Genomic DNA, 12,181 nt, shown 5'->3' on the forward strand with positions numbered 1-12,181 from the left:
CTATTCCGGTATGAGTGGCAGTAGATGACCACTGAGCTTCCTTCCAAACCTGGGATTCTCTGGTCTTATTGTTGGTGTTCAGTCATTTCAGTGCTGTCTGACTCTTTGTGACCCCATTTGGAGATTTCTTGGCAAAGATACTGGAGTGGTTTGCCATTTCCTTCTCCAGACCATTTTGCAGACAAGGAAACTGAGGCAGACAGGGTGAAGTGACTTGCCCAGGGTCACACAGCTAGTAGGTGTCTGAGGATGGAGTTGAACTCAGGAAGATGAATCTTTTGACTCTACGCCTGGCGCTGTATGCACTATGGCGCCACCTAGCTGCAGTAGGTGTTTAATAAATGTCCATTGGATTGAATTGAATAGGCGTTTGGCTTGGTGTCTAAGGTGTTCCTGTCTCTACCTCGTGTACTTGACTTGCCCAAGGTTACTCAGCTTTAAAGTGGCAGAGTTAGGACTCCTCCTCTGGCCTCCAGGCCTCTGGGCTCGGTAATACAGACTGTCCTGCTCCATCCTGCTTTCCCTCTTGGTGTCTTAACAAATGCTATCACCTCCCCCTTCCTCCTCGGGCATGTTAATAACCAGAAATACAAAACCTTAGCTGTTTTCCCCTTTGTGCAGCAAGGGAACCAAGCAGGGCCCATAGGCTTGACGAGAGAGAATTAGCTCTCCAGCATCCGATTTTATCTGGGCTCAGTCTGCAGGAGGCCCAGGATTCTGTTCTGTTCTCTGTTTTCTCTCCAGCATTTCCAGCCCATGGGGTTTAGCAATGAGGATGCTAATCCCAGACCCATCAGGGCCAGAAGAGAAATGGGCAAGGAGGACTGTTTGTCTCCCTCCCTGCTTGCCAGACCATGTAACCCCTGAGGACAGGCGATATATTTTGGGGCACACACAGCACAGGGAGGAAATGTCCATTCATGGAGCTGTCTGTGTATGTGATACAGAATCTGAGAATGTCAGAGTTGGGAGGGGCCTTAGAACAGGGAATGTCAAAGCTAGGAGAGGCCTTAGAACGGGGAAGGTCAGAGCTGGGAGGGAACTTAGAACAGGGAATGTCAAAGCTGGAAGGAGCCCTAAAACAGGGAAGGTCAGAGCTGGGTTAGAGCTAAGACCAGAATCTGGGCCAGCACCCTTTCCACCGTGCCAGGCTCCCTCCCTGGTGTTTGGTGGTAGAATCTGTGGCAGAAGCAAACTGGGCAGAGGCAACGTTTTCCCTCCGTGCCCCCACCAGCTGAGATAGGCCATGGGCTGCATCCACATTGTAGCAAAGGGCAGCAAAATGGACGTATTAGGCCAGACCATTTCATGACTCCATCGAGAGTCCAGGTTGGGCCTCGGTGGATCCGAGGCCTTTGGTGACTGCTGCTGGTGACGTTAGTATTGGTTTGTTAAAGGCAGGGCCTGCTCTTGGGGCCCCAGCTTAAGAATGGTGGCCAAGCAAAGATGCACCAGTTCGTGAACCTTGAGGTGGAAAGCACCTCAGACCTAGAGCCAGAGGGTCTGGGTTCAGGTCCTCTCTCCGACCTCACCAATGGCATGACCCGCCATGTGTATGACCCCTCAGCTGTAAAATTCAAAAGCCACACTTGCACTATTCATCTCACACCAGAAATCCTATCCCCCACCACCATGCCTTTGCCCCTGCCATCATTATGCCTGTAATGACTTCCCTGCCCACCTCCACCTCTTAGAATACTTAGTTTCCTTCGAGACTGAGCTCTAGTACCACCTCCTACATGAAGCCTTCCCAAATCTTCCCAGATGCTGGTCAGTGCCTCCCCTCTCAAAAAATTAAAGAAAATTATCTTGTATTTTGCATTTACTTTACATATACACACACAGAGAGCAATAAAACATAAGGTCCCTGAGGGCAGAGACTTTCACTTTTGCCTTTGTATGCTAAACACCCTGGTATATTTTGTTGTTCAGTTGTTTCTGACTCTTCATGACCCCATGTACCACAGCACACCAGGCCCTTCTATCTTTCACTATCTGCCTGGCACATAGTGGGAGTTTTATCAACATTCATTTTATTTATAAACATATTTATAAATAGTTGTTTATTAAATAAATATTTATATGTATTTCTTTATAAATATTTGATTGGTTAATGGCTCCAATTCAGTCCAATCCATCTTAAGGGCTTCCTTTATGCAAGGCACTGGCCACGTCTTGGAGATAACAAAGACAAAAATCAAAACTGTTCCTGCCTTCAAGGAGGCCACATTCTACTGGAGAAAATGACATGCAAATAGTTCATTACATAGATGAGAATTTGAGGGAGCAAGAGAGAATCTCACCAACCAAGAGATCTGGTTTCCTCTAGAAAGTGGCTTGTGAGCTAAGCCTTGAAGGAATACTAAAGGCAGAGGGGAGGGGAAGAAGTACTCCAGGCAAGGGACATGGCTTGGGGATGGAATACTTTTCAGGATATACCAAGGAGGCCAGGAAGGCTGAAAAGGAGAGTGCATGAAGGGGAAAATATGAAATAAGACTGGGAAAGGAGGCCAGAACTTGTTGCTTTAAATGCCAAGCCCTGGAATTTGCATTTTGTCCTAGGGATAGGAAGCCATTGAAGAGTGCTGAACTGCAGAGTCACAGGGGAAGACTAGTCCTTTAGGAAGATGATGGGATAATGGATATGAGAGCATTCTATAACTACAATGTGCTAAGCTGTTATTGTGAATATCCCCTCCTTCCCATGTCCTTCTATTAATGAATCTCTTTGTCTTCTGAGGAGCAGGGTTTAGGGGTGAGAGGGACCACTGGAGAAGTGGGAGGACCATTTGCATCAAGACCCATGAGAGTGGCCAGAAGGAGATTGAAGCCTTTGACGCTGCCATCTTGCTCATCCGAAACCCCTACAAGGCCCTCATGGCAGAGTTCAACCGCAAATATGGTGGCCATATTGGCTTCGCCTCACAGGCCCACTGGAAAGGCAAAGGTAAGGACCGTGGGTGCTACCCTGGCTTGGCACCCCAGTCAGGCCACCCACCCCCAACAGGTCTGAAATAAGCTCAGGAGGTTGGGCATCTGCAGGCAAGACCTCTAGGGATAGTCTGTGGTCCTTGCAGCATCCCTGGAGTGTGCATAGGAGTAGACAGTAGGGTAGAGCATCCTTTCTATGAAAAACTCAGTTATAACACCCTTTGGGATGTATACTATCTTTTTAAAGCAATCTCTTTTTTATAGCCTCCCTCTTCCTATCAGATTTTCTCCCTCTCCCCTAAGCCAAGCCTCATCTTCTGAGATAGACTCCCCAAGTCCCCTGTGGGTGATGGGGTCTCTTCCAGGCCTTTCCTCACTCTCTCCCTGCTGCTCCAGAGTTACCACCTTCTCTGTGGTGCTGCTCCAAAGCATATTGTGGGATGCTGTTAATTATAGCAATTTACAAATTGCTCCCATGAAATTGATGTCATTGGAAAGAGTTAAAAATCTCTAGCTTCATTGAACATCTGCTCCCCTCCATTCCACGTGTCTTTAAAGGGAATGTCTGCTGAGTCCCATAACCCCAAACAGCTCCCTGCCTGATTCTCACCCCAGCAGGGAAGAGGAACATGAAGAGAAAGAAGATGGCAGCGGGTTCACTTCTTCTCCCAAGCAGGCGGGGGGCAGGAGGTTTTGAATTTTAGTGACTGAAACCAGAATATGAGACTGAGAATGAAGCCTTAAGTACTCCCGGAGAGCATAGAAAATATATAGTTAGAGCTAGAAGGGACCTTAAACTAATAAAAATGTTAAAGCTGGACAGAGTCATAGAAAAGAGAATGTCAAAGCTGAGAGAGGCCTCAGAACAGGGAATATCAGAGCTGGGGGAATCTGAGAACATAGAATGTCAGAAATAAGGAGGCCTTAGAACAAGGAGTGTCAGAACTGGATGGGGCCTTAAAACATTAAAATGTTAGGATTGGAAGGGACTCTAGATTGTAATGTTTTTTAGCTGGCAGGGCTAACCTTATTATCCTATATTTAGCCCAGAGAATGTTAAGACATAGAACATGGAAAATTGAGCTAGAAGAAACCTGAGACATAGAATGGAAGAACCAGATGATGCCTCAGAGACCGTGCTGACCATGAGTCTGGACAAACTCTAGGATTGTTCCAGTAACCTTTTTGTTAAGCTTTTGGGGTCAGAATTTGCTCCTGAACTAACATCGCCAAGCACGCCCTCTGTTTGGGGAGATAGTTCCCCCAGGAAGGACCAAGCTAGGCTTCCCCCTACACCAAACCTGATGCACAGTCTTGACTGTCCAGGGAAGCCTCATGTCAGAAAAGAGCTGTAAACTCCTCTGAACCAAGTTGGGCCAGGCTCCCTCCCAGGCCATCTGGAGTCAGATCATCAGCTGAGTCTAACTCCCAGGAGCTCATTTGTCAGGGCTCTAAGAGTCTATGAAAGAGCTGTCCTTCAGCGTAGGGCTCTATCTAGTGCCATCGGACTGGGCATGTCTGCCAACGTCCTACCCACCACTCCTTCCCCTCTTTACCCCTGGAAGCCTTTACAGTAGAGAACAGAAAGACATTGCTATTCTCAGTTCTACCTCCAGAACCTAAGTCAGGGTTACACATACTCCAGACCAAGGAAGTTTTCTTGAGGATATGAATCTTTATTTTTTATTAATTTATTTTGATTAATCAACAATCACTTCCATATGCTTTTGAGTTTAAAATTTTTCTTCCCCTTCCTCCCCACCACCCTTCCCAAGATGGTGCACAATCTGATATAGGCTATACATATACATTCCTATTAAACATGTTTTCACATTTGTGATGTTGTAAGTAAGAATTAGAACCAATAGGAGGGACCACCAGAAAGAGGAAACAAAATTCAACAGAAGAGAAAAAAAATAGCAATTCAACTTCAATCTTTCTTTGGATGTGGACAGCATTTTCCATCACAAGGCCTCTGGAGATGTCTTAGATCCTTGTATTGCTGGGAAGGGTTCAGTTTATCAATATTAGTCATCCCACAACGTGGCTGTTATTGTGTACAATGTTTTCTTGGTTCTGCTCACTTCACTCAGCATCAGACCATATAAGTCTTTCCAGGTTTTTCTGAAGACAGCCTATTCATCATTTCTTAAAGCACAATAGTATTCCATTACATCCATATACCGCAACTTGCTCAGCCATTCCCCAGTTGATGGGCATCCTCTCAATTTCCAATTCTTTGCCACCACAAAAAGAGTTGCTATGAATATTTTTGTACATGTGGGTCCTTTTCCCATTTGTATGATCTCTTTGGGATATAGCCCTAGAAGTGCTATTGCTGGATCAAAGGGTATGCACATTTTTGTAGCCCTTTGGGCAAAGTTCCAAATTGCTCTCCAAAATGGTTGGATCATTTCACAACTCCACCAACAATGCATTAGTGTTCCAATTTTCCCATATCTTCTCCAATATTTATCATTTTCCTGTTTTGTCATGTTGGCCAATCTGATAGGTGTGATGTGGTACCTCAGAGTTTGAGATATTAATCTTTAGCCTTCTTGGGTTGCCTGACCCAGCTGGAAACTCAAGGTCTCCACCTGAGCCATTGTCACTCAAGTACACCTTCATTGACCTTGAGCCAAAATCTTAGCTCCCCAAATGTCTCTAGACTTTGGGGTAGCGTAACATGGTAGGAAAAGGCATTATATCTTGAGTCAGAGTGTCTGGATTTCTGCTGTGTGCTGCTGTGTGACCTTGGCTCAGTCCTTTCTCCTCCCTCTTCCATCCCTCTAAAATAAAGGTGTTAGAGGAGATGAACTCCATCAATCAATTACAAACATTTATTGAGTGCCTACTATGTGCCAGGCACCATGCCAAGCACAAGGGATGCAAAGATAAAAATGAAGCAGTCCCTGACCTCGAGGAGCTTACAGTCTATCAGAGGAAACACCATGTCCATATGAAATATATACAAAACAGAAACACTAAGAAATTTTTAAGGGTCGAGACATTAGCAACCAATAGAATTGGGAAAGGTCTCATTAGGAGATGACAGTTGGTCTGAGCTTAGAAAGAAACTGAGAGTTTTAAGAAGCAGAGAATAAAACTCTGTACAAATGCACAGAGGTGAGAGATGACCTCTAAGGTCCCTCCTGGCTCCTTTGTTTTAGGAATTGGGTGGAATAGAGACTGCGGTACAGAAGGGCCTAAAAGACAAGGAACCTTTCATTCCCAAGCTCACAATTTGCTGACATCTCTTCCAGCTTTAGATCTAGGACTAACTGACATTGAGGGTCGTTCTAGATTGGACTTCCTATGGCTATGTTCTCTCTCGCTTTTTCTCTCCTCTCACTAGCCTATTTCCCCTACACACACACACACACACACACACACACACAAACACCAAGCTGTGATTATCTTTACCTTCTCCAAAAAAAGGTAGAAGAAAGGGTCTGGTAAGGAAGGAGCCTCAGATCTGGCATCCAAGACCTTGTCTGGAATTCCACTTCTGCTGGGATGACCTTGGGCAAATCATTTCCCCTCCTGGGCCTCAGTCTTTTCCAATCTCAAATGAAGGGGTTGTACTAGATGACCTGTGCATCGATTCAGAGCTACAAAAGGTCCTAATCTAGCCCCCCTCATTTTACAGATGAGGAAACTGAAGCCAGAGACGGATAATAGATTTAGAGTCCCATCTCCTTCATTTTACAGGTAAAGAAACTGAGACTAGAGAGAGATCACAGATTTTGACACAAAGGGACCTCAGAGGCCATCTATTCCAACACCCTTCATTTTATACAGGAAGAAACTGAGGTCCAGAGGGAGGAAAAAGACCGGCACAAGATGATACAAGTAGAGGCATAATTTGAATCATGCTCTTTCCACTGCACCTGACTTGTGTAAGATCACACAAATAGTAAGCAGCAAGGCTGAGTTTACACTCAGGTCCCCTGCCTCCTAAGCCAGCCCTCTCTCCATAGCCACCTCTCCCTTCCATTCAATGGTCCTTTGGGTTCCCTGCTTCCAGAGTTCAGCCCTCCCTGAGTTTCATCGGTAAGGGGAAGGATTAAAGTGACAGGGCTCAATGGCGCTGGGCTTTGCAGCGGGCTGGTGCACACAGCTGTTGGAGACACGGCTCTGCCTCTCGCCACCACACACCACCCCCAGTTCCAGCTGTGCATCTCCCCAGTCCAGGCTGAAGGCCCCTGTAAAATCTGGATTTTGTTCCATGACATTAATTTTATGATCTCCCTGGAGCGGATCCAAAGCAAAGTTTTATGTGATATGATTACACAAGGTGAATTGTCCTGGATCTGTGTAATGAAACAGATACTGTGTTTAATGATTCTTTGGGGAATTAAGTGCAGTTGGGCTATTAATCAGGCATGGGTTCCTGCAGGAGAGTGAGACAGAGCACAGAGACCTGGAGCTCGCATGCCTCGGGAGCTGTAGGCACGTGCCTGCATTCCAGGGCAAGTAGCAATGTTTATTGCAGAACGTGCATGCTAAGATCAGTCACCAAGAAACCAGGGATAACTGCAAGGGCTTCCCCTCTCTCCATCCTAACATTGCCCTAGCAAAAAACACCTGGAAATGAGATGGCTCAGGAACTTGGAGGAGTGAGGTCCAGGACAAAGCTCACTGAGGATTGTGGGATAGCAAAATGCACCTGGGAGGGGTCTTAGTGACCATCAAGTCCAACCCCTCCTCCCTCATCTTCAGATGAGAAAACTGAAGCATGTAAAGGGACTTGTCCAGGGTCACACAGTGTGGTAAGTATCTGAGTCTGGATTGAAACTTCTTGACTTCAGGCTCGGTGTTTTATCCAAGGTTCTAACTGGTTGCATCTGGGAAAGAGCCACATTTAGAGTCAAAAGACCTGGATTTGAATCCTGGCTCTACCACCCTCAAATTCGAGTCACGTATTACATGCAGGGGGCAGAGGCAGCTAGATGACTCAGTGAATAATGCCTCTGTCAGGAGGAGCTGGGTTCAAATCTGGCCTCAGATACTTCCTAGCTGTGTGACCCTAGGTAAGTCACTTTACCCTGTTTGCCTCCATTTGCTCATCCACTCCAGTATCTTTGCCAAGAAAACTCCAAAAGAAATCACAGACAGTTGGACATGACTGAAATGATTGAACAACAACACGTTCTGGGCATTGTTTACGGTGCTCAGGTAGTTTATATTCCACCAAGGCACACAACTTGTACATGGATAAATAAATACAAAATATTGTCAACTTTCAGAAAACAGAGAGAACACTAACTGTGGTGGAGGCAGGGGGGATAGTGGGGAAGGACCAGGACAGGCCTTTATGCAAAGTGGCATTTATCCGCCGTGTGCCCACAACCTCCCTGGGCCTCAGTTTCCCCTGTAAAATGAGGGAGTTGTACAGATGGTCTGTAAGATCTCTTCCAGTTCTAAATGCTATGAGCAATTTACCTGTGAGGCAAAAAGATATTCTGGTCCTGTGACTTTGGGTGAGCAAACACTAGGTTCTTTTTTTTTTCTTTTAGGCAATTGGGGTTAAGTGACTTGCCCAGGGTCACACAGCTAGTAAGTGTCAAGTGTTTGGTCTGAGGCCAGATTTGAGCTCAGGTTCTCCTGACTTCAGGGCCGGTGCTCTATCCACTGCACCACCTAGCTGCCCTGAGACTAGGTTCCAAGGGAAGGGACTGGGCCCTAAGGGAAGGTGGCCCTGGGGGTGGGGGCTGCACTGGGCTATGCACAATAAAGACCAGACCCTGGACATTCTCACAGGGTCTGCCAGGCTGCTGGAAAGCCATCCTTGGTCACTGGTGTACCTGGGTGGCAGAAGTCTGTTTACTGCTCACATGTGCTCAAGGGATTGTGGCTGACCTCCTTCCTGTTAGAACGGAAGCTCTTAGAGGGCAGGGATTATTTCCTTTTTGCCTTTGCATCCCCAAGCACCTGCACAGTCATTTGCACATGGTCAGGGCTTTTAAACATTTGTTGGATTGAATTGAATCACAGTCAAGAGTTCTGAGCTCCTTCATGCCAGCCATGGCACATGTGTGCTGGGCAAGATCATAGGATCTCAGAGCTGAAAGAAAACTTGGAGATGGTATAATCCAGACTGCACCAAAGCAGAAACCCCCATCTTCACTATCCCTGACAGAAGCTCTTCCAGTTTTCCTTGGAGACCTCCAAAAACAGGATACTCACTGTATGAAGCAGTCTGTTCTACTTTTTGGACAGCTCTAATTGCAGTTGGAGGCATCGTGGACAGAGCACCAGGCCTGGAGTCAGGAAGACCTGAGTTCAAATCCGGCTTCAGACATTCACTAGCTGTGTGACCTCGGGCAAGTCACTTCACTCTGTTGGCCTCAGTTTCCTCATCTGTAAAATGATCTGAAGGAGGAAATGGCAAACCACTCCAGTATCTTTGCCAAAAAGATTCCAAATGGGGTCATGAAGTGTCAGACATGACTGAAACAACTGAACACAACTTACGTATGACTCCAAATCCAACCTTCTCTCTATAATACCATCATTAAAAGAATGTCAGAAAAAAAAGAGCCCTTGGCCTGGGAGATTGGACCCCTGGATAGTGACAGTGTGACCTTGAACAAATCTCTGTTTAAAACTCTGCTTTCCCATCTGTAAAATGGGCATTCCCAAAGTCTTAATGCAGATTTAAGTGATTAAAACAACAACAACTTAAAACTTAGAACTGCACTAAGACGGTCGAAACACTTGATATATCTGCCCTACAAATAAGGCTTTACAGAAATAAGAAGAGGAAAGTACTTTGAAAAATTTTAAAGCTGTACAAGTGCTAGATCTTTTTTAATCATTCAGATGCATCTGGTCTTAACCCATTATAACAGTATGGGTCCAATCAGGCAGATAGATTATAATAATCTGTTTCTGTGATTTAAAAAAAACCCTCTTGTTGTTTTGGGTATAAATACTTCCCAAGCAGCCAGAGCATCATGGAGGTGGGCTAGGATGAGAAGAAAGGCATCGAAGGGGGAAGATGTAAGATCTTTGCTGAAAATATGCTTCTTCTGCCATTTAACATCTATGCCTGGGGGCCCAGAATTTCAGCTAATGTTTCTATTTATGGTCTTCTGAAAAGCCTCTTAAGAGTCCTGAATCATTCAAGCTAAGAGGAGTCATCTAGTCAAGCCCCCTCATTTTAGAGAGGAAGAAAGACCCAGGGGCAGCCAGGTGGCTCAGTGGATAGAGCACCAACTCTGGAGTCAGGAGGACCTGAGTTCAAATCCGGCCTCATGCACATAACACTTACTAGCTGTGTGACTCTGCCTTGCCAAAAAAAAGGAAAAAAAGACCCAGAGAGGAGAAGGGACCTGACCAAGGTCACAAAGCAAATCTGGGACTTGAACCCAGATCTGGTTTCCCCCTCATTGTAAAATCAAAAATCACAGGTAGAAGAGGTACCTTCTTTATACCCTTTATATCCTTCTTACCCCAAACTTACCCCAAACCCACAATGAAGGTTGGCTGTTTATGGTCAGTCAGAACATGGATTTAGATCTGGAGGGAGACCATTGAATCTGACTCCTTCATTTTACAGAAAAGGAAACTGAGGCCCAGGGAGATGAGTTGAACCCAACATCACATGACATTGAAAGAAGGATTTGAACCTAGGTCTTCTGAATTCAAATCCAGTACTCTATTACTCAGTACATACTCTGAGGGCTCACTCCCTCTCACTTCTCTCCTTCACAGAGTGGCCAGAGTTTGTGAAGAATTATGCACCATGGTGGGCCACGCACACATTGGACTGGCTGAAGTATGGCAAGAAGGTGTTGGTGGTGCATTTTGAAGACCTCAAGCAGGACTTGTTCACCCAGCTGGAGAGGATGGTCAGCCTCTTAGATGTGGATGTCTTAGAGGACAGGCTCCTGTGCGTGGAGGGCCAGAAGGATGGAAACTTTAAGCGCTCAGGGTTGAGAAAGCTAGAGTATGACCCTTATACTCCTGAGATGCAGAACACCATCAACTCCTACATCAAGATGGTGGACAGGGCCCTCAAACTGAGGAACCTCACGGGAGTCCCAGATGACTACTACCCAAGATGATGAGGAGGCCTGTGGGGAGACCAGGATAGCAAGGGTGGGGAGGGAGGAGGACCAGGGATCCCCGCAGAGTAGGCCAGCTCCATACTCTGAGAGCTAGCCAGATGGTTGGGCTAAATTTCGGTCTTGGCTTTTGGATGACCCATTTTGCTGCTATGCCCATTCAGGAGTTCCCTGCATGAAAACAAACTCATCCCTAAAAGGTTGTTCAGACATTTCCATTCATCCAATAGTTATTCAGGCACATGAACACACACACACACACACACACACACACACACACACACACACATTTCAGCGTCTTTCTTCTCTTCTTCCTCTTCCTCCTTTTCTCCCTGTCTGTCTCTTCTTTTCATCTCCATCTGTCTCTATCACTCTCTATCTCTCTGTATTCCCCCACCTTTCCTCTTTCTTCTTTTGTACCTGCCTATCTCCCTCTCTTTCCACCTGCTTTCCCTCCTTCTCTCTCTCTCTCTCTCTCTCTCCTCTCTCTCTCTCTCCTCTCTCTCCCTCCCTCTCTCTCTCTCTCTCTCTCCCTCTCTCTCTCTCTCTCTCTCTCCCTCTCTCTCTCTCTCTCTCTCTCTCTCTCTCTCTCTCTCTCTCTCTCTCTCTCTCTCTCTCTCTCTCTCTCTCTCCTCTCCTCTCTCTCTCTTCTCTCCCTCTCTCTCTCTCTCTCTCCCTCCTCTCTCTCTCTCTCTCTCTCTCTCTCTCTCTCTCTCTCTCTCTCTCTCTCTCTCTCTCTCTCTCTCTCTCTCCCTCTCTCTCTCTCCTCTCTCTCTCTCCACTCCCCATGTTTCCTCTGTCTTCTTTCTTTCTTTTTCACTCTCCATTCCCCTTCAAGACCATTAGAAGTGGTGACTATTCAAGCCCTCTTTTTTATTGAACATTTCCTTGATCTCTACCCTTGCCCTTCATGATTGTTTTCAGCTCCAAAATGCTACAGTTTCTGCCTTGGAGCAAGAAGGTGCTCCATCCTCTTGGGAATAGGGACAGGAAAAGAAGTGGTCATCCTTCAGCCCGTTCACCTGATCCCCACTGGGTGCTCTTCCCTCCTGCCCAACCTGAGAATTTGAAGCTATGAGAAGGACAGTGCTGGGCTGGAACCCACCTCTGACACCTATTAGCTGTGTGACTCCGGGCAAGTCACAAGCTTTCTGAGCCTCAGTTTTCAAATCTGTCAA

The 12,181-nt window shown here is 46.2% G+C and overlaps 1 protein-coding gene across 1 annotated transcript in view; it reads left to right on the forward strand.

The window, feature by feature from the left end:
* Positions 1-11,479, forward strand: part of WSCD2 (WSC domain containing 2) — a 144,941-nt gene extending 133,462 nt beyond the window's left edge. Inside the window, exons 8-9 of the mRNA XM_021008043.2 lie at positions 2,747-2,947; positions 10,651-11,479. Of these exons, the coding sequence (XP_020863702.1) occupies positions 2,747-2,947; positions 10,651-11,003 (554 nt within the window). The 3' untranslated portion in view covers positions 11,004-11,479. The remainder of the gene's footprint in view (positions 1-2,746; positions 2,948-10,650) is intronic.
* Positions 11,480-12,181: the final 702 nt, after the last annotated feature.

Source organism: Phascolarctos cinereus, unplaced genomic scaffold (assembly GCF_003287225.1).
Source record: "Phascolarctos cinereus isolate Bilbo 61053 unplaced genomic scaffold, phaCin_HiC Scaffold_4;HRSCAF=312, whole genome shotgun sequence".
Taxonomy (NCBI): Eukaryota; Metazoa; Chordata; class Mammalia; order Diprotodontia; family Phascolarctidae; genus Phascolarctos; species Phascolarctos cinereus.